Source organism: Onychostruthus taczanowskii, unplaced genomic scaffold (genome assembly GCF_017590055.1).
Source record: "Onychostruthus taczanowskii isolate IOZ18803 unplaced genomic scaffold, ASM1759005v1 scaffold1, whole genome shotgun sequence".
NCBI lineage: Eukaryota > Metazoa > Chordata > Aves > Passeriformes > Passeridae > Onychostruthus > Onychostruthus taczanowskii.
Window position 1 is genome coordinate 7033754 of NW_024496525.1, and position 24759 is coordinate 7058512.

The following is a 24759-nucleotide window of genomic DNA, read 5'->3' on the forward strand; positions in this document are numbered from 1 at the left end:
GGCTGACTAGTAAATATTTATTCTCTTGGCAGAAATAGGTCCAGGTTTGTCTGTTAAAAATGCTACACAGCTTGCCTCTTTGACTGCAGTTAACTGAACCAAACACTCCACAGTTTTATTAATATCAGCAAGGAAAAAGCCCTCAAACCCCACCGCCACAAGCTTTTAACTGTGCAGCTTTCCCCCAGCCAAGGAGCACCTCTCCCCCCAAGCATCCCTGTCCCCTGCATCCCGGTCCCTGCCGAAGTGGAGCCCGTTGCCATGGAAGCCTCATTAAATCTGCATCTCGCCTGGCCGGGGCTGCAGGGGCTGCGGCTGTATTTTTAGCCGGCGGTGGTTGCGTAAGGGGGGCGGGATGGGACCGGGATGTGCCTTGTATCTTGCCTTGATGGAAGTCTGCCAGGAACCACTGCCAGCCAAAAGACATGTCCTGCTCAGGAAAGCTCTCTCAGGCCAGACAGCCTTTGGCAGCCCCCAGTGTTGCTAGAGGTGAGCACGGGGAAGATGCAGCATGCAGAGTTTGGCTTAATGGCCAAGCAAGCTTTAGGGTGGTGGCATAGTTCTGCCAGGGGCTCCAGAGAATGAGGCTCTCTTTAGATTAGACTAAGATAATAAATCTCTCTTGACTTGAGCAAAACCTTAACACCTGGGGGGGTAGGAAGAAACTCATCAGAGCACAGCTGAAGAACAGCACTGCACTCCTAGCCATGTACATTTTGGGGAAAACAATGCCACATCTAAGTGCATTGCCCCCAAAAGAAGAAAATAGATCTAGATGGTGTCAGAGATGCTCAGGGTGAATCTAATCTTGTGTGCAATGTTGCCTAAATCCATTTTTGGAAGGACAGGATTTAAACTCATCTCCCTGTTTAACAAATAGATGACACTGAACAGTCTGAAATCTGCTCTTACTGTAAAAGCAACATACAAACACACCAAAAAACCAAACCAAACCAAACCAAAAAATTATGAAAAAAAAAAACCAAAGAAAACCTTCAAACTGCCCCACATGTTCATTCCTTGTCATTTCAAGTCAGAGTTGCTGAAAGTAGAAGACAAAAAAAAGGTTTTAGCATCTCTGCACTAACAGGCTTTCTTGGCTCAAAGCATGGAGCTAGGCCCTTTCTCTCTCAGCACTGAATCCCAGCAGTGCTGAATGTTCCAAAAATCAGATTTTTATCCTGAATTACACCTGGGCAATCTTTCAGTCTTCAGTAGGTCTCACAGATGGCCAGGAGAGCCTTGTTTAGCCTGCAAAGCTGTTATTATTTGTGCTGAGGCATGAGAAGGAAGGAGTCCAGCTTGACTGTAAACTAATAAGTTTTGCCTCTAATAAAAGCCATGTCTTTCGTTGGAGGCTGTGAAAATTTGATCTGGAGCAGTTGGGCTAAAATTAAACAGAGCCCAGTGCTGCTATCCTGTACAGTCACACTCTGTCAGAGCGGAGTCATATGTGAAGCTCCAAGGGCTAGTAGGGACTGTTACTATCATGGCTTTTTAAAGAGATGGCAATATCGTTAGTAGCCCTTTTTTGTCCTTCTTCCAGCTGCAGATCTCCAAATGCCTGTCTCTGTAGGAGGCACTAACTGGTAAATAAATGTTTAATAACAAAACCAAAAAAGGAAACAACAACAACCTCCAAAAAACCAAACCACCAAACCCAGCATTATTTCTAATTTGCTGGAAGTGGGATGTGACCTGGTTGTCTGTAGGCAAGTGTGCCTGACAGAGCCAGTTTTTGCTGCTGCAAGCTGTCTCTGGCTGTAGACCACCTCTGAGTCCTTCATGGGGAGTTATTTCCAGCTTCAAGGCTGGCTCCATAGACCTTTCTCAACATTAGAACCTGAAAAAGGTTTGCAGGGGTTTGCAGGGTCTCCTTTACAATTGTAGGTGATGCAACTCACCTTCAGTCTTGCCATGAGATTACACCGAGTGTTGTTTTACTCAGGCAGCCTCATTTCTCCTGATTCAGTATTGTGATTATGAGTCTTGCACAGCTCAAGTGAAAGTGGGCTTTTCAGACTACTTCAGAAAGCCCTAAATGATTTCGGCTGGCCCTTGCTCAGAGCCTGACTCTGGTTTCAAGGGCCCAGCCTGGTAAGCTCCTGCTTGGCAGCACGCACCGACCCAGGAGGGCACACGTCGGTACCGGGAGAGCCCAGGGCACTCCTTGTTGGCCCTGGCAGCAGGCATTCTGCAGATGGACAGAAAGAGCTGCCGTGCTGCAGCCCGGGGCCAGCGCCACTCCAGCAGCAACCCTGGGTGTGGGAGTGTTCCCTGGTGGCAGGAAGGCCTGGCAAGTGCCAGGGGAGCCAGCAGTGGGGGGAATCTCACTTGTGTGTTCATTTCCATCTGCTCCAGCTGATTGCTGCCTGTGAAACCAAGCAAGTCTTTGATATCCTCTCTGCTTTGGCTCTGCTTCTGGAGAGCAAAGATAAGTGCAGTCTATCCACAGGTGAGAAGCCAGCGGAGAACCTCAGATGAATGAGGTGCACATTCAGGTCTGTTTGTGTCTGATTGGCATCAGTTTGAAGAGCTTTTAACATGCGCAGTTTATTTCTCAGCATATATTTTACTCCACTGCCTTTCTAGGGTGGCAAAGGAAGCATGGGGCAATGTGATGGCAAGGAGCAAGGGACAGCCTCTGAAAAATAGAATAAGCCATTGATAAACACAGACAGACACCCTGGTAAACAGACAGAGCAGAAGGCTCCTGCTCCTGACAGTCTCCCTGGCATATAGCAGTTTTGTTGTAAGAGCACTGACACTCACTGCAGGGCACATGTGAAATGAACTGGAAGAAAGCAGAGGCTGGAGCAGGGAGGAAACAATGCTCAGGCACCAATGGCATTGCAGCTCAATTATGTTCTGGCTGGGCAGAGAGCTAGGATGGGACCTTTCAGAAAAAAACCAAAATCAGCTCAAAAAAACCTCAGCTGCACCTTTTTCTTTCTCTTTAGAAGATCTTTATCTTGGGATTTCAAGTCATAAAAAGTTTTCTAGGTCCCATAATGGGCAAAACTCCTGATTGATTCATGGCATTACTTTTCTTAAATAAACGGGCTGGGAGGGCAGAGGGAGCCCATTAAACAGCCCTTCCTCTGACACCACAAGGAGCTCATCCTAGAATTCTTGGTGAGGTTTTAGCCTTTAGAGCAGTTGTGTCACGTTGCTAAGCCCCTGAGGACATGTTTACTGATGCTGGGGTGAAGGGTGCTGCACCTGCCACCAAGCTAGGTATCAGACCAGGGCTGAGAGTGATTTTTCTTATTAGTTGCAGTTCCAACTGCTGATGGAAACAAATATGTGAGACCAGCCTACAAACCCAGCATTTAGTCATGTTTGATATATGCCAGAGGGCATCGGGATTGTGGCTGGTCTTTGACAGGACTGGTCAAGTCATACAGTTGTTCAGTGGTGTTATCAAAACTTGGAAGGGAGAAGACAGAACATCCTTTATTAAGGTTTCAGGTGTTGAAAGTGTTGTAGTGGAAGGTTTAGACAGCAAGAACAGGAATAAGAGCTGAGGGACATGTTGGAATGAGGGTAGGCTAAATTTTTAGGATGGCTGAAGTGCCTTGATGCTAACTCTTACCACAAGGTAGAGAAGATAGGAGGACATTCTTGTTTGTCAGCCAGGGACTCCAGGAGGAGTTTAAGCTGTCTCTCACGTGGTTCATTTAGCAGCTTAGCCAAAACGAGATCAAGAGCAGCCCTGCCGAGGACTGGGTGGTGCTGGTGCATGAGAGGCAATGTGCATTCCCAACCCAGAGAGCCAGTTGTATCCTGGGCTGCATCCAAAGCAGTGGGGCCAGAAGGATGAGGGAGGGGATTCTGCCCCTCTGCTCTGCTGAGACCCCACTGCAGGGCTGCATCAGCTCTGGGGTCCCAGCATAGGAAGGACAAGGACCTACTGGAATGAGTCCAGAGGAGGCCACCAAGATGATTAGAGGAATTGAGCACCTCTGGTGTGAGGAAAGGCTGAGAGAACTGGGATTGTTCATCCTGGAAAAGAGAAGGCTTTGAGGTGACCTAATGGTGGCCTTCCAGTACCAGTACCTGAAGGGAACCTAGGAGAAAGATGAGAGGGACTTTTTACAGGAGCATGTAAAAACAGGACAAGGGCAAATGGATTCAAACTGAGAGAGAGTAGGTTTAGATTAGATATTAGGAGGAAGTTCTTCGTATGAGGATAGTGAGACACTGGAACAAGTTGCCCAGAGAACTTGTTGATGCCCCATCTCTAGAGGTGTTCAAGGCCAGACTGAAGGTCTGAGCAACCTGGTCTAGTGAAAGGTGTCCCTGTCCATGGCAGGAAGGTTGGGACTAGATGGTCCTTAAGGTCCCTTCCAACCCAGGCCATTCTGTGATTCCATGAATCTATAGGAGACCTGCATGGGTGGGTGAATGCTGGGCAGGCCGTGGTGTGCTTGGTCCCTTTGATGGGGTCCTGCCAGTGTGCAGCACTCCCCTGTCTGCTGAGCCAGACTGTTCTGCACAGGGCTGGGCTGTGGCAAGGCAGGGAGGCAGTGCAGCAGCCCATCTCTCTGTGAACTGGAGCTGATGAAGCTCATCTGTTGAGGCTTGAGGGTTGCACTGCTCCTAGATTTAACCCTTCTGGATCACTCTGGTTCAGTGCAAAGCTGGCTGATGACATGATTTCTGTTCAGTTTATGAATAAGGAGGTGGTTTTTTAATGGTGCAAAGCTCTGGATTCTGAAACTAAAAGCCCAGCAGGGCTGGCCTCCTTCTGGGAATCTGCAGCTTCTCCCTAGGCATGAGTTCCTGGAAATTCAGAAAATAGCCCTGTTTGGTTTTCCCCGTGTGTTTTTATTCTATAAGAAACAGAAATAAAACAGTCCCAAAGAGTGAAATGACATTCTGTGATGTGTAACTGAGCATCCTTTGCCCTATTTTCAGTGCTACAGAGAACTGTGAGTCCCACCAAATGCACAGAGCCTTGGATAAAGATGCAGTATCTTGGCTCTATGTAAATGATTGGATATGCAACTTAGATTTGGCTGTGTCAATTCATTGTGCTGCCCCTTATCTTGGTCACAAGAAGCCTGTGACCAGAGCCAAAGCATCCCAGCTCTGGCTCCAGCTCCTTTTGTTCATATAAAATAATTGTATCTGCAGTGTGCAGAGTGGGCTCATTTCAGGCTGGCAGCTGCACAGCGTTGTTTGCAGCTCATTAATTTCCTACAGATTGCTGCCTTGCTGCTTTGGATGTAGTGCAACTCCAGTGGCTGGGCTGAGTGCCGTCCTGCCGAGCTGAAAGCGCCGTCTGCGTGGGTGTGTGGGAAGAGCAGGGTGAGGGAGGGGATGGGGGACTTGTGAGGCTGGTATCCGGAGGCATTTGTGGTGGGAAAGTTGGCTTTGCTCTCCACCCTTTTTGATGTGCTTTGAGCACTGAAATCTGTGGATGCTGTCACATGCAGGAGCCAAAAGAGAGTGGGGTGTTGAGATATGCCAGCTCCCGTGCTGGGAACTAGGGGGACTATCCTGACCTTTCTTGAAAAGACAAATTTCATTGCCATTGTTGTCCTAAAACAGGTTCTTTCACCTGGTATGCAAGAGGCTGATCCACATACAGAATCAAGGTATTTGTCTGATTTACAGTTCTGTGCAGAAAGGCATGCTGGGTAACAAATCCACAAAGTTAGCACAAGGACTATCAAAACTTTTCACTATTTATGCATTTTAGCAAACAAAGGCATTGATGTTCATTGGCTATTAATGCTCTTATTAATTAATTACTTGCATATTAGTGCTCTTATTAATCAATATTCTGTTGTCTGTTGGTTAAATTATTTCAGTCCTCTGCTCTACCAGCTTTTCATCCCTTTTCATGCTAATTAGTCCACATGCTCAGTCTTTCTCTTCTTTTGAGTCCATCAGTTTCCTGAGTCGGTACTTCATGAGTGATGGTTGCAATCTCCTCCTTTCAAAATGACCTTTTGCCCAGTCAGAGCCAATTTCAGCACAGTTGCTGAGTTGGCTTTATTAGTTCCTTCCTTATCTTGGGATTTCTGCCAAATGTCCTTGTGGCCTGGAAATCCTGCATTTTTTGTGTCCACTATCAGTAGTACATGCTTCTCCCCAGGCTTTGTTAACCTCCCCCTAGGTCTGAGATCACTGTAGCATGTCAAGGCCTAAACTTTTAGCAAGGAAATTCTATCAACAAGTAATTTATCTTTCTAATACCTGGACATCAGCAGTGTAGTAATTGTACAGTGAGTCTTGAACAGCCATGTTAGGAGGAGCCCTTAGTCTGTGTTGTCTCTGCTGGGAGCAGCAATGCTGTAGGTATGAATCTGCACATCTATCTGTGCCTGCAGGTAGTATCATCCCAGGGAATGTGGGTGTGCCTGGCAGGCAGAGATCAAGGACCTGTATTCCCTGCCTGTATCCCACCACTTGCTGGCTCCTGTGCTGGGTTGTTTGTCTCTAGTGTGCTAGCATGTCCCTGCCCATGCTTCTGGGTCGACTTGGGCAGCTCTGGCCCCAGCTGTAGTGCCCTGTCTGCCTCTACTGTTGGCAGCAGAGACAAAGCCACCCCAGCTACGGCAGGAGCTACCAAGTATGGAGTCAGTATGAACTTGTGAAGCAGCATGGCAGCAGCAAGACATTTATGAAGTTCCCAGAGTTCTGGTTTTGGCAAGCTCAGGTGAAAGGGGCCACACTTTCCCAAAGGAGCAATGCTTGAAGGCCAGCCCCTTGTGTCTCTTCAAACCTGCTATCACAAAGCATTGAGCAATGCATGGCAGGGTCACACCATCAGGCAATGCCAGGGGCTCATTTCGGCTAACAAGCTCCAGCAGTTTTTGCCCTAGGAGGAATTCAAAGCCTTCCCAGGCTGGTAAGGATTGTTTTGAATCTAGTATTTCTCATTCCTCAACTTCCTCCCCCCTTCGTCCCCACCTTCTTGTCCTCACCAGCATCTCCATGGCAACCCTGTTGCTGAAGAATAGAAAAGACATCTAAATATAGCTTCCAAATCTACATGCCTTCAGCAAAAAGTCTAAAACTAGGGGCAACAGCTTGAAGCACTGATCTGCCAATACCAGCCAATGACAAGTGTCTGTCTTGCAGGTGGAATTCAGGAACACTGTGGTGGGACAGGGGATCACTTCCAGCTGAATCCCTGTTTTGTGTTTGCTCAGAACACCTCAAGAGACTTTGAGGTAGTCCAACCTACCCGGTCCTGTCCAGGGCACTCCCAGTCCTGCACCCTGTCAAGTTTTGGAGCCATTCTCTAGAGCAAACAAAAGATCTCCTTCCTCCTTCTGTCCTTCCCTCTGTCCATCCCTCCATTCCTCCCTTTCTCCCTCCCCACAGTATAGTTGTAGTTGAAGTCTTGCTCCTTCTGAAATTCCTTTCTAAGAGAAAAATGGCACAGAATCTCCTCAATGAAGCTGTTCCCCTGGGAATCTGCCCAAGGTAGGGAGGGGTGAAATGTCTGTGCTCAGGGCCCTGGCTCTGCTTTGCACCTACACCAGGCTCATACCCATCTCAACTGTCTGGTTTCATGGGCTGCCACGTTGAATTATTGCTTGTACAAGACATGTACTTACTGTACAGACCTCAACAAATAGTTCCACAAGCTGTTGAAATTTTGTCTGCTCTCCCCTGGCCCTGAAGCATCGAGTCTCATAGGGCAAGCAAGAAGAAGCTGACTTGGAGCAAGCCAGGCAGGGCCTGCATGAGTCTGTACACACAGCTTCAATATTCAAACCCAAGTAGCTTCATTAAACTGAATAAGGAAAAGAAAACCTGTGGAGCTGGGCTGTTATGCTTGTACAACCGAACCTAAATAGCTCAGCTGGTCAGCAACATGGACTCGGCTGAAAGAAGGGGGTTTAACAAACTCTGGTTTTCCCTTTTTTTTTTTTTGCAGAAATTCTTAAAAACAAACTGTGGCATCTTTCCTTGAAGAACCCTGTATATTAGAGCATTTTGTCATGTTTGAACAAAGTGAAATATAGAGTGCTTTGGATATCTTGTCTGGCAGGGCTGACTGCATTATGAGAGCTCATGGAGCATTTTGGTGTTTCAGCGTTTCCAAGCTGAGTGTGAGACTTGAGAGTGGAGTGAATTTGCCATTCACTGGGTCCAGTGGTGATTCCTATGGCTGATACACGGATATACCACATCTCTTGGGTTGCCCTGAATTTATTAGACACTTAAAGGTTTTGTTTTGGTTTTTTTTGATGGCATGGAAGTGCTTAATGGACTCACTTGCAACTTAGCAGCTCTGATTTCTCATTGCTGGTACAGTTATTTGCATTGGTACAAAGTAGGTGTGAAACATTGTCATGTGAATTTGACAGCATTTCATGTCTCTTGGCAGTCTTGGGTGGCAGTGGGAAGCGAGGGCTGGGCTGCTGTGCACAAAACAGGCACAAACTGAAAAATGAAGATGACCAGAAAGACAAAGAAACCCCTTTTAGTGTTGTCATCTAGGGTGGAGAAACCATGACAGGAAATTTAAATTTTTTTTTTTTTACTTTGGATTTATTTTTTTAATGGCTATCACTATGAATCTTTTATTTGTAATACTTTAAAGTTTTCTTATACAACTAAAGACTAAAAATACAGCTCTTAGTTTTGGCTATGTCCCTTTAATTATCATGTGTCAGCTACTAAAGCATTTTCAATAGTTCTAATTGAAGCATGAGCCAATTTACTAATTAGCCAAGATTACATGAGGAATACACAAAGGGAAGATGCCTTTCTCTGTCAATATTTCCTCCTTTATGCCTTAGGAGATCTGGTGTTATGTGAACAAACTACACTGCCAACAGCCAGCCAGGCAGAGCCCCTGAGCTCCTGGTGGTCCTGCACATTGTCCTGCCCAGTCCCAGGGTGGGCATGAGGGGTCACACAAAGCTTTGGACTGGGATCATTGTCTCCACCTCGGGGTACAGCTGCTTCTTGCATGGTGTCTTCTCCAGTGAACCTTTCCTCCCTGCCTGTGAGCTACTGTAGCAGAGCTGGATGTTTCTGGCCCTGGCCCTTGCAGGAGTGGAGCAGAGATCACCCGTGTGCTGCATGTGTGGCAGGGATAGAGGCTTGCAGAAGGGCTCTGGGTCTCCTGGGCCGGTCTCAGACTCTGCCTGTGTGGGAGGAACAGCAGGGACTCCAGGGGGCAGTGCCAAAGGCTTCTTCCCCCTCCTGCTTTATCAGTCTGGATGGACATTGCAAAGGACTTTCTAGGGGTAAAGAGTTGAAATATAGGGAAAGATCATCCAGAAAACCATCTTTGTAATGTGGCTATTAGAAAGCATTTGGGTAACACCTACTTGTCAGGAATGGCTAGGTGGAAATGCCTCTGCCCAGAGGCAGGATGATAGTTTTTTGCAGACATATTTTCTGAGGTCTTTTAGTTCCCTCATGAAGTAAATAGACTTTAGCAAGGAAGAGAAAGTGCCCTACAGAAGTGCTCCTGCAAATGGGAGATGAAGCCAGAATAAGTTGATACTCATATGAATAAATGATACTTCCACCACCACTTCAAGTTCCCTCTTTCTCTCTTCCCTCATCTTCTTTCTGGTTGCATCACTGTAGCATCTTCCACATAAGGAGTTCAAACCAAGTAGGGACTGTCCCCTGTCAAGTCCCTGTGAGAAATAAGGACCATGGGCACTGCATGGATATAGAAACTAAAGCATGGAAGTATCAACTGACTTACTTGTATGGCTTCAGGCTTAGAAATCGGTAGGTCATATTGTAATTAGCACTGCAAAGAACCTTATTTTAATAATAAGATTATAGTTTCTTATAATAATTTATCAGGTGATTTTGATTAAAAGATAATTAGTTACTATCTGGTTATCCCATAAAACAACTTGATGACAAAAGAGAAAACACAGAAGAGAAAAATCTCATTTTCTGGGGATGGCTTCGACTATGTTACTTTATAGGGAACTGGTTGGTAGTGAAGCTGTTGGGGCTGTCTCCCATGTGCTTGCTACACAAAGTAGGATAACTCTTGCACAGCTGCTCTTCCAAGGTCCTCATGAACAATGCAGCCAGTTCTTGGAAACTGGCCTGCCATGGCTTGTCTCCAGCTTCTGCACCAGCACCACTTCTCCTGTAACTCAAACATCAGCAACATGCACATCAGTGATCTGCTCGAAACGGTGTTCTGACAGTTCATCTATCCTGTTGGCACCTGCTTAGTTAATTGGTACCAACATCTAATCTGACCTTAGAGGCACCTTTAGTTCTGACCTTTCTGCTACAACAAACTGTGACCATTGCCAGTTTCTGCAGCTGAATGTTTGACAACCTGTCCCCCCCCATTCCATAATCTCCATACTAATCAAAAATCTTCTTTCATAAACAGGATTTTAAGACCAAAGTGCAACCTTCCTGTCTTGGTCATAGTCTGGATTGGTTCTTAAATTACCATTATTTTCTCTTGAAATTAAGATCACTCAGCATCTCCTTGGTGAGTTTAGTGAATCTGGTTTTGGATCTAATGATTCTGCCCTTCAAACACTTTTTTCTTTTTCTGTGCTATGTGACAACATAATTCTTTACTTCAAAATTTCTCAGTTTGTTACTCTGGGTTATTGATGCACAATTTCATATGACCATATTTGGGCATCAAATCAGACTTTTGCTGGCTTCTTCACCTTTCCTGTGAACACTGTCACATTGTTGTGTTAAATATCCACCTCCCAGTGAATTGGGCAAAGACAGATCCCCACTATTTATAACCTTATTTAATCCCTTCTGGTTTGCCTCAAGCACACAGCATTGCCAGCCAGTCAAAGCAGGTGATTTTCCTGCTCTGCTCTTCACTGGGTGGCATCACTTCGAGTCTTGTGTGCAGTTTTGGGCACCACAATATAAAAAAGGCATTAAGCAATTACGGTGTCTGAAGAAGGGGCACGAGGATGGTGAATGGTCTGGAGGAGAAGCCACGTGAGGAGTGGCTCAGATCACTTGGTCTGTTCAGCCTGGAGGAGACTGAAGGGAGACCTCATTGTGGTCTCCAGCATCCTCACAAGGGGAAGCATCAGGTACTGATCTCTTTCCTCATGTGACCAGTCAGGGGAGGTTTAGGTTGGATATCAGGAAAAGGTTTTTCACCCAGAGGGTGGCTGAGCTCTGGAAAGGCTCCCCAGGGAAGTGGTCACAGCACCAAGCCTGACAGAGTTCAAGCATTTGGACAATGCTCTCAGGCACATGGTATGATTGTTGGGGTATCCTGCCAGGAATTGGACTCGATGAGCATGGTGGGTCCCTTCCAACTCAGCATATTCTGTGATACTGTGACTGCTCTATGAGGTCTTCTAGCATAGTAGCTGGACCCTATCTGCAGCTTCACAGTGAAATCCCAAACCAGTGCAGAGCTCTGGGGAAGAGTCAGGCTGGTACCAGAGGCTTTGAACTTCATGCTGCAGGAACCTGTACCCACAGCAAATCAGATGAAGGTTTGGGTTTATCAGGATGTGTCAAGAACAGAATGGCTTGACCCAAAGTGTTTGTACTAATGATTCACATTAATGAGTTACTGAACATCTCCTGGTTCATCTCACTGCCCCAGAATGTTTACCTTGCTGTCCCGGCTGCTTTTCACCCTGGCTAATAGCGTCCCACCAGGGACTCTAAAATGTGCCCTTGCACAGCCCTGCCTGTTTCAGTGGTATACACTATGTGACATCTCCTGACTTGCATTGTTTTTAGAGTTGTTTCACATTCCAAAGTCACACAGACCCACACAGACACATCCTCTTAACCTTCTCAGCAATAATTCCTGCAAATGAGAGTGTCCACACAAAGAGATACTCGGTATTTTCTAGCACATTAATCAAATAACCATTCAGTTGTTGCCTTATGTGTTGGAAGTGGACATGTTGTCAAATAAAATGATTTTATAGATTATCCTCTGTACTTCCCAGATGGGGAATTTAGCAACATCATGTGCACAAAGTTCTTTAGGAGAAGATCGATGTCTATTCATTTCATCTTCTGTTGCTTACTCAGGGAAATCTCATTCTTAATGTTGCTCCCCAGAGGAGCTTTTCCATCCCTGATTTTTAAAACCAGTGGTTGTTTCTAAGTGCATGTTGAAAGCAGAACCTCATCTGAAGGCTATTGGGTGGCAGCTTGCAATAACCTCAGAGAAAAAGAAGCAAGTGAGCAGCTATCCTGACTTCTGTATGGCCAGGTGTTCCATGGGAGTGCTGGCTTTTGGCTTGCCCTGCTGTGTCACAGGCCAAATTGAAAGTGTTGCTCAGACTGCTGAAAGCTGCACCGAGCCCTGAATTAAAGAGCCCTTCCCATCACTGTAGTCATGCAGGTGTTGAGATTGGACTGTGCTGTGGCTTGGTGCTGGCAGTGGGGCTTTGTGTTTTGCAGAGTGGCTCCTTGATGCCAGGAGAGGCTTTTGGATCGTCTCTGCTGTTCTCTGCTTTTGAGCTGTCTGAGGTGTGTCTTGGCCCCCTAGTCAAACTGTCAGAGAGAATGGAGAAGGCTTTCTTTCCCCATGTGGAGCAGCCAGAGGCTGGGGAATGAAAGCTGCTCAGCTGAGCAAGGTAGGCTTCGGATTACTTGCTTCCCATGGTGGTGAGCATGCCCATCAGGGCTGCTGCATGGCCAGCCCCTCTCGTGCCCGCCTCTGCCTCCATTAATTTCAAGAAGCTGTCATGATGTTCTTGCAGCAAAATGTTCCCAAGCCTCCTGCTCCCACACGCTCTCTGCCTCTCGGTGTCCTTCTGTCACATCTCTCACATTAGCGTGATGTCCTCCCGGGGCAGCGTTACACTCCAGCCCTTCTCCCCATCCATCTCCTGCACTCTTCGTGCCTTCCGAGGACGCAGCTCTCAGTGTGGCTGTAGGTGAGAGATGAGATTGTGTGGGAGCAATCTGTGTTTTGGCCTCCAGACAATTCATGACAGCTCAGGACGCAGCTGTATTTATGGTTGCTTTCATAGGCCTGGATTTGAGCGAAATGCTCACAGAGGTAGGGAAGCTGCAGAGCGGGGGAAAGGGCAGCCCTCACCAGCCACAGTGGACTGGGAGGGGTGGCCTGATGGGCCACCACAACCCCCCCTCCATCAGCACTGACCTTTCTGTGGTGACAGTCACGGGAGCAGCCAGCCGAGAGAAGGGCACTTCCCCTCAAGGGAGCAAACCCAGCACTGTGCCCCCATCTGTGCAGGCTGCAGAGCGGCCTGGGAGCAGGGATGCTGCTCTTCCCTCTGCCACAAAATCCCAGGGAAAGGTTAACCACTCCCCATTATGTGGCACTGAGTCTGTGAGCCCTCACCCACCTCCCCGTGTCACTGCACAGTCCTTGCCAACTTCTGCCCTGCTCCTTTTCTCCTTGCACAGGGAGGTCTGGCAACACCCTGATCTGGAGCAAGAGCTGGCAGTGGCTGCAGTTTGGCTCCCATCACTCCCATCCCACCACACCTGGTCCCCAAGCATCACCTCCGGGCTCCTGCTATGTCCCCAAGGCTTTACTGGGGTGGAGGACCTGCTGGGCACTCACCACCTCTCAGCAAAGCTGGAGAGGTTGGGCACCACCTCCTTTGGGATTCAGTCAGATGGGGAGAGGGGGTGCAAGGCCCAGCCTGTGTCCATGCAGGGCATCTGTGGCTTTGGCCTGTCACTTTGATCTGTCCTTCACCTAGTGTTTCAAACCTGGATAAAAGGTTATTTTCCCCTTAAAAGCTTGTCACAAAGGAGGAAACAAGGAAGTTACTGGATTGGTAATCAAATTCAGACTCTCTTTTTGGAAAAGCCACCTGATGCTTGAGTGTGTGGTAGTGGTCCAGTTTGCAGCAGAGCTGAGTTGGTTTTGGAGCCCAAAAGGTTTGTGTTCCTGACTTGAGGGGACCTGCTTTTGCAAAGCCAGCACTTTGCCATGCTAGCTTTTAGGGATCCCCAGCAACCCTTCCTTGAACTGTTTTGTTGTTTTTTTGGTTTTTTGTTTTTTTTTTTTTTTTTTTTTTTTTACATTAAAACAAAGACTATTCTAAGGAAGTCTCAACATTATGGAACTACTTGGTAGGGCATATAGAGCTCCTCGTACTTAGCAATACCGATTATTTCGAAGCTCCTAGAATGGAAAAAACATAAGTAATGGTACTTATGAAAAGGATTTTTAAAAGCAACCCACGTCCAGGAAGCACTGTCTGCTTTGGAAAATCCCACCTTCTGTTTTGTAGTAATGAGCAAGGAAAGATCAGAGCTGTGAATCAGCTGTAGGTTTAACTCAGCAAATTGAACAAGCTTTGCAAAGTATCAGGGACCCAGATAAAATCTGGTTCAAAAGCCAAATTCAATATCTCCAACAAAAATGAAACAAAGAATCATCATGATGGAGTCTTAGCAGAGCAGCAACATTTACACCAGAGAAATACCTTTTAAAATCTTTCTGGCTGGATTAGCAGAGATTGAAAGAGCCTAGAGAAGGGAAGGCAGGCTTGCTGGCATTGGTGCGTGGTATGGGTAGAGCAAGCACTGCCAAAATAAAGCTGATTTAATGCAGAAAGAAGAATTGGAGATGATTTTTCTTGTATATTCCTGCACTGATGGATAGGCAACACTGATGTTGTCCAAACTCTACTCTTACCCCTGTGCCATCATTTGAAAGAGAGGGGTTGGGACCGAGATCAAGACCAGAGTCAGCACAGGGAACAGGATTTCCACAGCTGGAGTGCAGGAGGAATTGACTTGAGGGTCAAACTGTAGGATGACTGAATAATTTTTTTGGTTGTTATTGATATCAGTAGGAATGCAAGCTGCAGTGATGATTCTCCTAGTCTGTGCTGAAATGGTGATTTTCCAGAGGCTGCTGGCCACGGCAGCATCCCCAGGGTGGGGACCACAGTACTCCCAAGGTGCAGGGCTAGACCACTTGTTCTCTAAAGCACTGTGAGATCAAAGATACAGGATTTAATTGCAAAGGCTACAGGCTGAGGCACATAGAGATGTGAATTTGGGCACGTCTTTCCAGATTGCCAGTGATTGTGATTGCCAGTCCTGCTTTTCTCTTCCTTCCCATTGCCAGGCAAGACTGATTGTGCACAACATGCACCTGGGCCTGATTTGACTGCTAAGAATGGGCAGGAAGAAGAAGAGGAGGTTGTTGTTGCAGGGCTACGTGTGGGTACAGAGCAGTGGGAAGCAGGGGATTTTTCACTGGCAGGAGCAATTGTTTTGAGGTAAGGGAAACACTTTTTATGTGGAACTGACTTCTGGTTTAAAAAATACAGTTCCAGCTTGGGGTTGGGATCAACTAGAAGTCTAGGAGACCCAAGATGGCAAGCAGATACCCATTCAGAGGAGTTACACATGCAAACAATGTTGTATTTAAGAGGGGGTCATACCAGCTTGGAATGAAAGCACCAATGTCTTCAGTCACAAGTGAGGGATGCGGCTGAATGAACCTTTGCAGCCACTGGGAGAATGAGGGGAGTGCAGGGGTCATTTTGAGCTTGCAACAGTCGGTGCAGCCTGTCTGTAGGGAGGCAGTGGGTTGGCAAGCTTTGACTTGTTTCTCTTGTTCTCTTTGGGTATGAAAGTTGTGGGACAGTAACCGCTGCATAAGGCATGTATTTGCTGTGAAGGAAACCATGACATAGTGAGCTCTTATTTTCCTACAAAATGGTACAAGAACTTGTAAGAATTTTGGTAAAGGAGAAACACCGGATCTGCTGCCCACCTGCTCCAGCAGCTCAGAGCAGGCCAGTGCAGCTGAGGTGGCAGCATGGTGCAGCAGGGTGTGTGTGTGTGCTTGTGTGGCTGCTGGTGTGCATGCCTGTGTGCGTGTGTGTGCCCAGGGGTAACAGGGTGAGGGAAGCCTGCTTCTCTGCTGGCCATCAGACCTCACTGCCCACAGGCTGAGCCCTGAGCCAGTTTGCTGGGGGATTGTTTTTGTCTAACTTCACTTTCTAGTTTAGCCTGCCATTCTGCCTTTGGGTTAAACAGAAAATTGGCCAGTGTTGCTTGCAGAAAGGGGGCTTTAGCCTTTCTCAAAGGGCCATGTTGAGTTTGTTTAGTGGGTGAGAAAACTTTGACTCTCTAATGTACCCATTTAACTCCGTCCTTCCTTGACTTTTGCTTCTCTGTTCCCCTCTCCCCTTTATGACCCTTATTATTTTTCCATCCACAGCAAAACAGTTCACATCAAGGTAATTGATGATGAGGAGTATGAAAAAACCAAGAATTTCTTCATTGAGCTGATGAGCCCCCGCATGGTGGATATGAGTTTACAGAAAGGTGTAGTACTGGCCCTGCAGACTAACATTAACGTTCTTTCCTCCTTTCTTCCATCTCCTTCCTCCTCTTCTCTTCCTCTGATGTCTCTCTGTCTCTGACTGCTCTGCCCTAAACACTGCTGTGCACGCACACCGTGTCACATGGTACCCATGGGGTGGCATGGGGAGTGGTGCTGGGGCTGCTGAGAGGCAAAGTGGCAAGGGGAGGAGAGAGAGAGAAGGATGGAGAGCAGTCCTGCTTGTCCATATTTCTGTGGTGACTTGAGAGGAAACTTCTGCTACCCCCACTGGAGGGCCCAAGAAAATTTTGTAGTGTCAGTGGGAAGATGCTGGCTAGAAACACATCCAGCATCTCAGGAAATCATCACCTAGCCCTGGTCCTATGGGTTGTTCCAGTCAGACTTGTGTTAGAAAAACAGAGGAATTGAGGCCTGGCAGAGAAGCAGCTCTGTGACTTCTGAGAAGCAGTGGGCAAAGGCTGTGCAGCCCCTGGTCTGGTTGTCACAGAGCAACTCTGGGAGCAGGAGCTGAGGGCAAGGAAGAGCCAGGGCCCTCCTGTGAGCCCCCAGGCAAACCCTTTGGTTTGCCTGGGGGCTCACAGCAGCTGTGTGCATTGCAGGGGTAGTGGAGGGGGCCAGATAAGCTGGCCTCAGGGGAAAGAGGCTAGACCTGCTTCAGTGCCCAGGGCATTTCCTTTTGAGCCTTGGAGGCATTGTCCCATTGTGTCCCCTGTGAGCAAAGCTGTCCATCTCCTGGAGAAACTGCATCTTCATATGAAGAACAGGACAGGAAGATGGGTAGATACTATCAAGAAGAGAAAGCAATAAGATGTGCCGTTTTAAAAATGGGAGTTAGAACCATCAGCCTCCTTAGCAGCTGGTGGAGCTGTAGCCACTGGCAGAGACCTACCTCACTGCACTGGGGAATGTGTCTCTCTCTCTTCTCTTCAGGTTCCCAGCCCAGAGTCTTTGCAGATTTATTATTAATCATGAGGGTATTATTACTGTATTTATTATTAATGGTAAGAAGAAATTGGTCTTCCAGCTAAAATGCAGTGGGTAGCTCAGGTTGGTGGTCCCTGATGCTTTTCAGGCAACTTACACCCTTTCCATTACCATCTGACACTGGAAAAAAATGCGCTGCAGAAGTCACCTTCCACTAACCATCAGCAAGGTCCTCCTCCTACTTTTCCCTGCCTCCTCACTCCCTTGCCAGCCCCCTCTGCCCCTAACAGCCCTGCTCCCAAGGAGCCGCTGCGAGGATGCTGTGTCCGACAGGCAGGCCAGCGCGCACCGCCCCAGCGGGAAGGGGCTGCGTGCCAGGAGCCCACGCCGCCGCTGCCTCGCCTCCAGCCAGCTGACCCGCTGTACACGGTTGTCTCTCTTGTTGTCCCTACAGGAAGACCATAAGGGTTAAGATAGTAGATGAGGAGGAATACGAAAGGCAGGAGAATTTCTTCATTGCCCTTGGTGAACCGCAATGGATGGAACGAGGAATATCAGGTGTGAGATCCTTTATGAAAAAAATGCAAAAAAGAAAAAAATCAAAATCAAGTATCCAAACCCCAAATCCAGAAAATATAACCTTCTTTCTCCTCCTTACCCTTCCTCCTTTTCTCCTCCTCCTGTAGAGGGATCGACTTGTACTCTTTGCCCTCCTGTATTCTGCTCTTACCCTGTTTCGGTGTCATCTCTGCCTTAAGAGCCTAGCTTACTTCTGATCCTCCTTTTGTGCAATGCTTGAGTCTCGGAGGCTGTGTTATTTTGATTGGGTTTCCTTGTCTTGAAATGTTTTTTGTTCTGAGCACACCTTTGCTGTTCTCCCTCCTCCTGCTTCTTTGCCAGGACCTTGGGGAATGCAAAAAGCAAGAGAAGGTCGTAATGCATGGCTGCCCCCTTCAGCTCCTCCTGTACTCCCTCTGTCCTTCCCTCTGTTGTTGCCTCCAATGGCACTGCTTTGGTGCTCTTGGGTCCCCATGAAGTGTGATGAAAAGTCCATAGGAGAAGAGAGGAGGTGTGAAGTAACTTGGCTTGCTTTTTTTTTGAAATGGTTCTTCATGTCTTCCATTTGAAAACCCCTTTAAATGTGTCACAAACAATCACAATCTGTCATGCAGAGGGCGTGAAGCTCTACTGAGGTCCTACTTCATCAACAGTGAGATCCAACATCTCCCAGCAGACCAGGATTCATAGCTGGAATAAATCCAAACTTACAGTTGTGTCTTGCCAACATCTATCTTTGTTCTTATCCTATATGTATTTGACCCCTTTCTCACTGAGTCTTGCCACTGGCTTCACTAGCTTTGGGGTGGCCTAGGAGAGCCAAGATTTAAACAGAGGCACTTTACAAAAAGGAGTTCAAATCCACTTTCTGGGTGCCTGTTATAGAGTAGAGCCAGATGTATGTGCCCACAGGCTTATTTCTGCTCTGAGGTGCTGCTCTCAGTGATGGGACACCTGGCTGCTGCCCATGCACTGCTCAGCACAGCTCTCCCTTGCTGAAATGTCTTCTATTTCTTACCTCACCAGCACAGCAGCTGCCCTCTGGCCAGTCCAAGCTCCCACAGACTGCTTCATAGGATGTTCAGGATAGACACAGGTTACGTTAGCATTTCAGTATCATGTAGCATCTGTGGCCTTGTAAAAATGTAAACCCATATTTTAATACTGTTAGACAGCCTCCTGCAGCCCACAGGCAATGAGGGATATCAGGTTTCATTTTGTGAAGCACAAGCCCTCCGTTTTCACTGAAGTCCAACTGCTCTTGAGCAGAAGCAGTGATCAACCTTGCCATATCCCATGGGAGTATGTCCCAGCAATCAGTTGCCCTCCAGGGTAAAGATGTGAGCATGGCTTCTAAGTAGAAGTTGTCTGGTGTTAGCTTGTAGCCACTAGTTTTTTTACTACTTTTTTTCCATCATAAAAAAGAACCATATAATGCCACAGCTTCCATGTAGGTATCTGTTCTCTACACCCACAGTACGCTCAGATTTCTTCTTGGATATTGTGAAGGCCAAATGTTTGGTCCTGGATCAAAGTCTTCAGTCCTAGAACCACACTGGGGTCTCCTCTCCACATGTATGGGGATGTCTTTCTATCTACGGGTCTCCCACCTCCATCTCAGCAGGTCCAGGAGGAAAATCACAGGCCCCTGGCTTTCTCCTGCTTATGCACTTGGCAGCTTGGAGCGACACAATGAATTTTTTCTCAGCTGTCTGTTCTCTGTGAATCCTGCAGCCTTTTCTAAACAATGAGCAGAATCAGAACAGAGTCAGAAATGGGCTGTTTTTATGTAGTCCCACATTTCTTTTTCCTACACAGGTCACATTGCTCCTGGCTGAATAAGAACAAGTGTTTGCAAAAAACCCAAATGGCCCCAGAAGTGGACCAGTTGTAAAACGTCCTCATTATTACTAGAACTACAGAGCCAGTATCATATATCTCTTATTTACATCTATATGAGCTATAGCCAGTGTGCTTGTCTGATTTCCAAGAGGCAGAAAAGAGGTCAGAGCTGGACTAAATTGATCTGCAGCACAGAGGCTGCAGGCCAGGAGGTGAGGGCACTCCCTTGGACAGACCCTCTTTTGCCTGGAGGAAGTAAAGGACCATGCCAGGAAAGAGACGCAGGGCCCTGGCTGGCCTCATTAGAGAAAAGTCAGAGTGAGAGCACCATGGTTTTAAAATCTGAGAGGCAGGAGATTCAACTGCATTCGTAAATGTTGCTGGCACAAGGTGGCACAGTCGCTACACTAAATCCCGTGCATCTGGAAAGATCCCCAGCTCTGTACTGCTGCGCTTTGCGGCATCTCCGATGAGCCTGCCTTGTGCCTGGCATGACGAATAAGGAGCTACACGAGGTTTTCCCGTAGAGAGCATTGTGAGCGATCAAGAGCAGATGCTGTGGCCAGCAGCTTCACAGAATTCATGCATGACCAGCTGGCTCCCGGCGGAGAGGAGGCAGCCCGGGCCACGCTCGGGCTTGCTCGTGCTCGGGCATTGTGTGACGTGCAGCCTTGGGAAGGGATGCTCGTGCTGGCTCCAGCACACGTGTTCCTGCCAGCATCAGCACAGGTGCTGTCACTGTCCCGTGCCCACAGACGGGGAAAATCTCACACCGCAGTCACCTAGCAGGGGCTTTGCTGGGTTTTGTTGTGGTGGTGGATGCACCCCTACGTGACTCACTCAGCAAGGGCAAAGCACAGCTGTTGCCTCTCCCTGGGGACCCAGGCCCGGTAGCTTTTGAGGTAGAGTCTCTCTGGGTTTTGGCTATTCATGCATTTGTTCCCAGTGCTGCAAAAGATGTGGTTTTCTTGACAGTTTGTCCTCGTTTTGTTGTTACTCCTCACTTAGCTGTGTCACACTAGCCTGTGCCTCAGTGCTGTAGGAGGACTGATGCTCTCAGCTGTTTGCAGCATCTTCAAAACTTCTCCTGGCTCCTCTGAAAGGCAAGTGGCGTTGGGCACCTCAGATGAATGGCAGTCATGTTTGGAAGTAATCTGCAATCCGGGTCACGCAGAGACAGCTAGCTGTGCCTGCACTACCACAGCTTTGTGCTGAGGGCCTGCAGCCAGCCCAGGACTTCTCCATGCAGAGGGCAGATCCAAGCTTACCCTAGGGATACAAACAAGGTGGCAGTGATGAAATCAGGGGTGAAATGTTCCCTGAAGTGATGGCAGAACTGATGACAGGGAGAAGTAGTATGTGCTTTTCAAAGCAGCCTGGGGCAGAGTTTGAGTGGTTTATTTTGGGATGCAGAACTTGGTCCAGAGCCTGGTGCTATTCAGACCCAGTGTGCTGTCCCTGAGGGTACCCACGCTGCTGCAGGCTGCAGTGGCAGTGGCTCCTGACAGACATGCAGTGGAGGAGGATGGCAGGTGGGAGCAGGGCTTACTACCACACGGTTGATTTGCATTAGTGTCTGTGCTGTCCTGTACACCTGCCAATACAAAGCAGTCACTTCCAGTCAAGGGAACTTCTCTTTGGCTCTGATCAGAGCTGTGGGGCACAGGGGTCTCCAGGATGGTCTCTGTGAGGGCCAGAACTCAGCATGACATCCATCTTGTTGCTCTTGCTCTCTGCATCTGCTATCACCTTACTGGAGGAAAAATCTCTACACAGAAGTGTTCCTGTGGTGGTCCAAACACAAATGCCTGCCTTGAGGTTGACCAGGGCTTGCAGAATGCAGACCAGGCACTGATACAGCTTTGAACTGGAATATTTTGCATCATCTGCAGATGCTGCTCCTCACTGTTCATCCCCAGTTACATGAGTCATGCTGCTTCGAGCCTTGGGACGCTCAGCTGTTAACCCTTGCAGTAAGGAGAGCTGACTACTTACTCCTGCTACATAAATGCCACATCTCCTTTGTCTCACAGGTCATCTGTTCTTTTTCACCAACCACTTTCTGCAGCTGGAGTTTTTCAAAGTCTTTCTGATCATCCAAACAAATCACATCAAGTAGTTTTACTATAGTAGCTCTTTTTGTTGATGTGCTCCAATAATTCAAAGACATGAGAACAGATCTGAGATTGGTATCTTGCCAGCCAGCATGACCAGTGCTGACTCAGTAATGGCATATCAGATGCACAGAGCACTGGCAAAGATGGTGCTTGCTGCAAGCTTGTTGTATCTTAGTGAATGAGTAAAAAGAAATCAAAGAGAGAGACTCACATTCTTTGCTTGGCCAGGATGGTAAATGTTGCTTTTCTCTATCCTCCTGGCCATTTTCCAGGTTTCCTGACTTTTTTTGTCCTCTCAGTTTCTAAGAAATTAATCTTCAAATCCTTCTTGTCTCACTTTTCCTCCATATGCAAAGTCATGTAACCTGAATGCCTGTTTACTGAGAGCTGCAGGGTTTTGCAACTTCCCTGCACCCTACACCACATTTCTGGGCATCCTTTTGTCAGCACCTTTTTAAAGGGTTCCTGCAGGGAAACTAGTGTCTTCCTTTATTACTAGACGCTGTCTGTTGGTTTGACTCTTGCTCTCATAGCATCTCTGCTATTATGTCAGCTCATAACTCAGAATGCATATTTTGCTGCTGTCCCAGCAAGATTTTGGAGTAATACTTTATTCACACATCAGCTTTTACAGTATTTCCTCAGCCCTGGATTACAGGAGAAGAACTTCCTTTGTGTTCCCTGGATGAAGTTGCTCTTCTGCTTAAATTGTGGCTAAACTTAGTTTGATACAGCCTGAATGGCAAGTGAGGCTACTTTGGAAGATTTCACTTGATTGCAGATAATGGTGCAAATGGCATTTGGAAAAATATGTTGCATGAGGGTTACTGGGAATCAGCTCGTGAGAATTCATGGCACAGTGGTAGAAGATTCAACCTCAGGGCTGATGCCTGAAGGCTGAGTCTGAGGGCTATGTTTTGTGAAAGGGACTGACAACCTTCATGTGAAGTTTTGCTTCAGAAAGCATGTCTCCCACAAGATATGACTTTGCTGGAAATGGGAGTACAGATGGCTGGCAAACACTTTTATCAGCTGGGTGGCATGCCCTGGCTGGGGAGGATTTTGTTTGAAGTCTCCTCAGCCCTCCCAGCACAGAGTCAACTGGTGCGGACAAATCTCATGGCACATCTCCTTCTAATCAAGTGTCAGCACCTCTGATGGGAAAGCTTTGTGCCCAGAGGGAGGATGTGACTGGGAGTCACAGAGGAAGGACTGAACTTCAAAGAAGGAAGGATTCCCAGCTTGGATTGATCCATCAAGTTATCTATATCAAAATATTGATGAAATTATTTGACTTGTTACAAAGATCCATACCTGTTTAAGGTAAGCTGTATTGATACATGTGCTGCAGTTTTCTGAAGTGTGAAAAGATGCCAGGAAACTCCTTCTTCACCAACTCCATCAGCTGCTGATGAGAGTAGCAAAAAAATGTTAGATTGTTATTACCTCATTTCTTCAAGGTTTAATCATTTGCTCACAGCTCTGTGATCAGGCTGAATGCTGCTGATTTTCCTGATGGGGAGGAGTTTCTTGGAGCCTGCAAGAGCTCTGCTATTGACTTCAATAATAATAGCATTCTGGTTAATGCTGCAAAATCTCTGCCTTGTTTAGCCTGTAAAAACCCTCATGCATGGGTCTCTTCAATCTATTAGGGAAACAGTTTACTCACCTCAGTGAGCAAATCTGGAGGCAGAGCCTGTGGACAGTTACATCTAGAAGATGGAGGACCATCATCTCTTTGGGGAAGGGAGCCTGTGTTTCACATGGTTGCTTCTTGGTCACCTCTGAGTGTGCAGGAGGTGGAGGCAGTGTGTTCTCTTTGCCTGCGGCGTCCTGTGACTGCCCTGCTGTGTGACTGAGAGTTTCCTCAAAATTCATCCTCCTCTCCCTCATTGCAACTCCCTCTCTAAATCCCAGGCCTTTAACAAGGATCCTCTTATCTACACAGTGGCTTCTCTGAGTCTTTAGGGATACTGATTAGAAAAGTTTTATGTTAATGAAGAATGAGTCCAGAATAAAGCATGCAGCATAGTCAAATCTCTCAGTGAGGTAAACAGCAGAGAAAAATGTTTCCCTGTTTAGAAAAAGGTTCAGCACATCAGGTTGCTGTAAACACAGGACTGCTGGATTGCTGGTCTGCTTCGATCTCAAGCCTGGTTCCTCTTGCTTTAAGCTTTTTGGAGTTAAAGCAGGAGGTAATGAAATTCCTGATCTGTAACCCACACAACATGCATGTCACAGCAGAATTTGACCTCAAAGTATACATGTTTTTACATGCAGATTAAATGGCTTATTAGTAAACAGATTTTTAGCAGCTTTTTAAAATTCAGGTCTAAATTGTCCATTTTCAGGGGTTACAAGGGAAGCAGAGTTCATGCATGCAATTTTGACTTCACCTACTCAAAACCAAGCCTTCAGGGCAGAGAAACCCCAGTGAAGGAGGAACAGAGATGCAGAGCTAAAGGCTTTGGGTCCTCCTGGGTGAGTCAGCGTCACAGCCCCCTTATCTGCAGGCACACGTGTTTGTCCACAATCACACCATGCGAGGGTTAGGTAAGGGATACTTGGGACTGCTATTTTGGATTTGGCTGCAGAGCTAATTTTAGCAGTTTCCTGTAAGAGTACACATGTTAAGTCTCTGAGACTACCTGAAATGCCAAGAGCAGTCAGGTGGCCTGGCTTGGCCCCATAAGGAGCGTGATGTGCAGAGCAGCAGTGCAGGAGAGGGAGAGGTGCCCTGGGGAGGACTGGAGGGATGCAGCCCAGGATGGGGAGAGTGGAGGGAGGCTTGTGGGATGGGAACAGCATGGAGGCCATCAGTGAAGCTGGTACAGGTACAGCATCCCCAGATGGGCTGTCAGGAAACATTACAGGTCAGGGCTAAGGGCACATTAGCAGATGTGTGTGCAGGAAGAAAGCTTTAGTCCGTGAAATCATTTTCTTGCTTGCATGCACAGCATTCACTCAGAAATATAAAGATAAAATAATCCCTTGGCTTTCTGCATGCTGTATTCTTGATGTTTCATTCATAGCTTTATAGGCTTCCTCAAATAT

At 47.3% G+C, this 24759-nt stretch overlaps 1 protein-coding gene and 1 long non-coding RNA gene across 12 annotated transcripts in view; one reads left to right on the forward strand and one right to left on the reverse strand.

Moving 5' to 3' along the window:
- Positions 1-24759, forward strand: part of SLC8A3 (solute carrier family 8 member A3) — a 115751-nt gene that overhangs the window by 74468 nt on the left and 16524 nt on the right. For 6 of the 10 annotated variants that reach the window (XM_041400215.1, XM_041400205.1, XM_041400244.1 and 3 more), the window contains one exon: positions 16139-16245. In XM_041400215.1, coding sequence (XP_041256149.1) covers positions 16139-16245 — 107 coding nt within the window. Of the gene's footprint in view, positions 1-16138; positions 16246-17525; positions 17747-24759 lie in introns of those variants that run through there. The other 4 variants (XM_041400234.1, XM_041400251.1, XM_041400272.1 and 1 more) reach the window with 3 other exon arrangements.
- LOC121333702 lies at positions 9914-24229 on the reverse strand. Of its 2 annotated transcripts, none has more exons than XR_005952349.1 (3): positions 24106-24229; positions 23020-23113; positions 9914-10096 (listed from the first exon to the last, which is right to left on the reverse strand). It is a non-coding gene; the product is annotated as an uncharacterized LOC121333702 (long non-coding RNA). The 2 variants fall into 2 exon arrangements; XR_005952348.1 differs by lacking the exon at positions 9914-10096 and adding an exon at positions 12768-12848.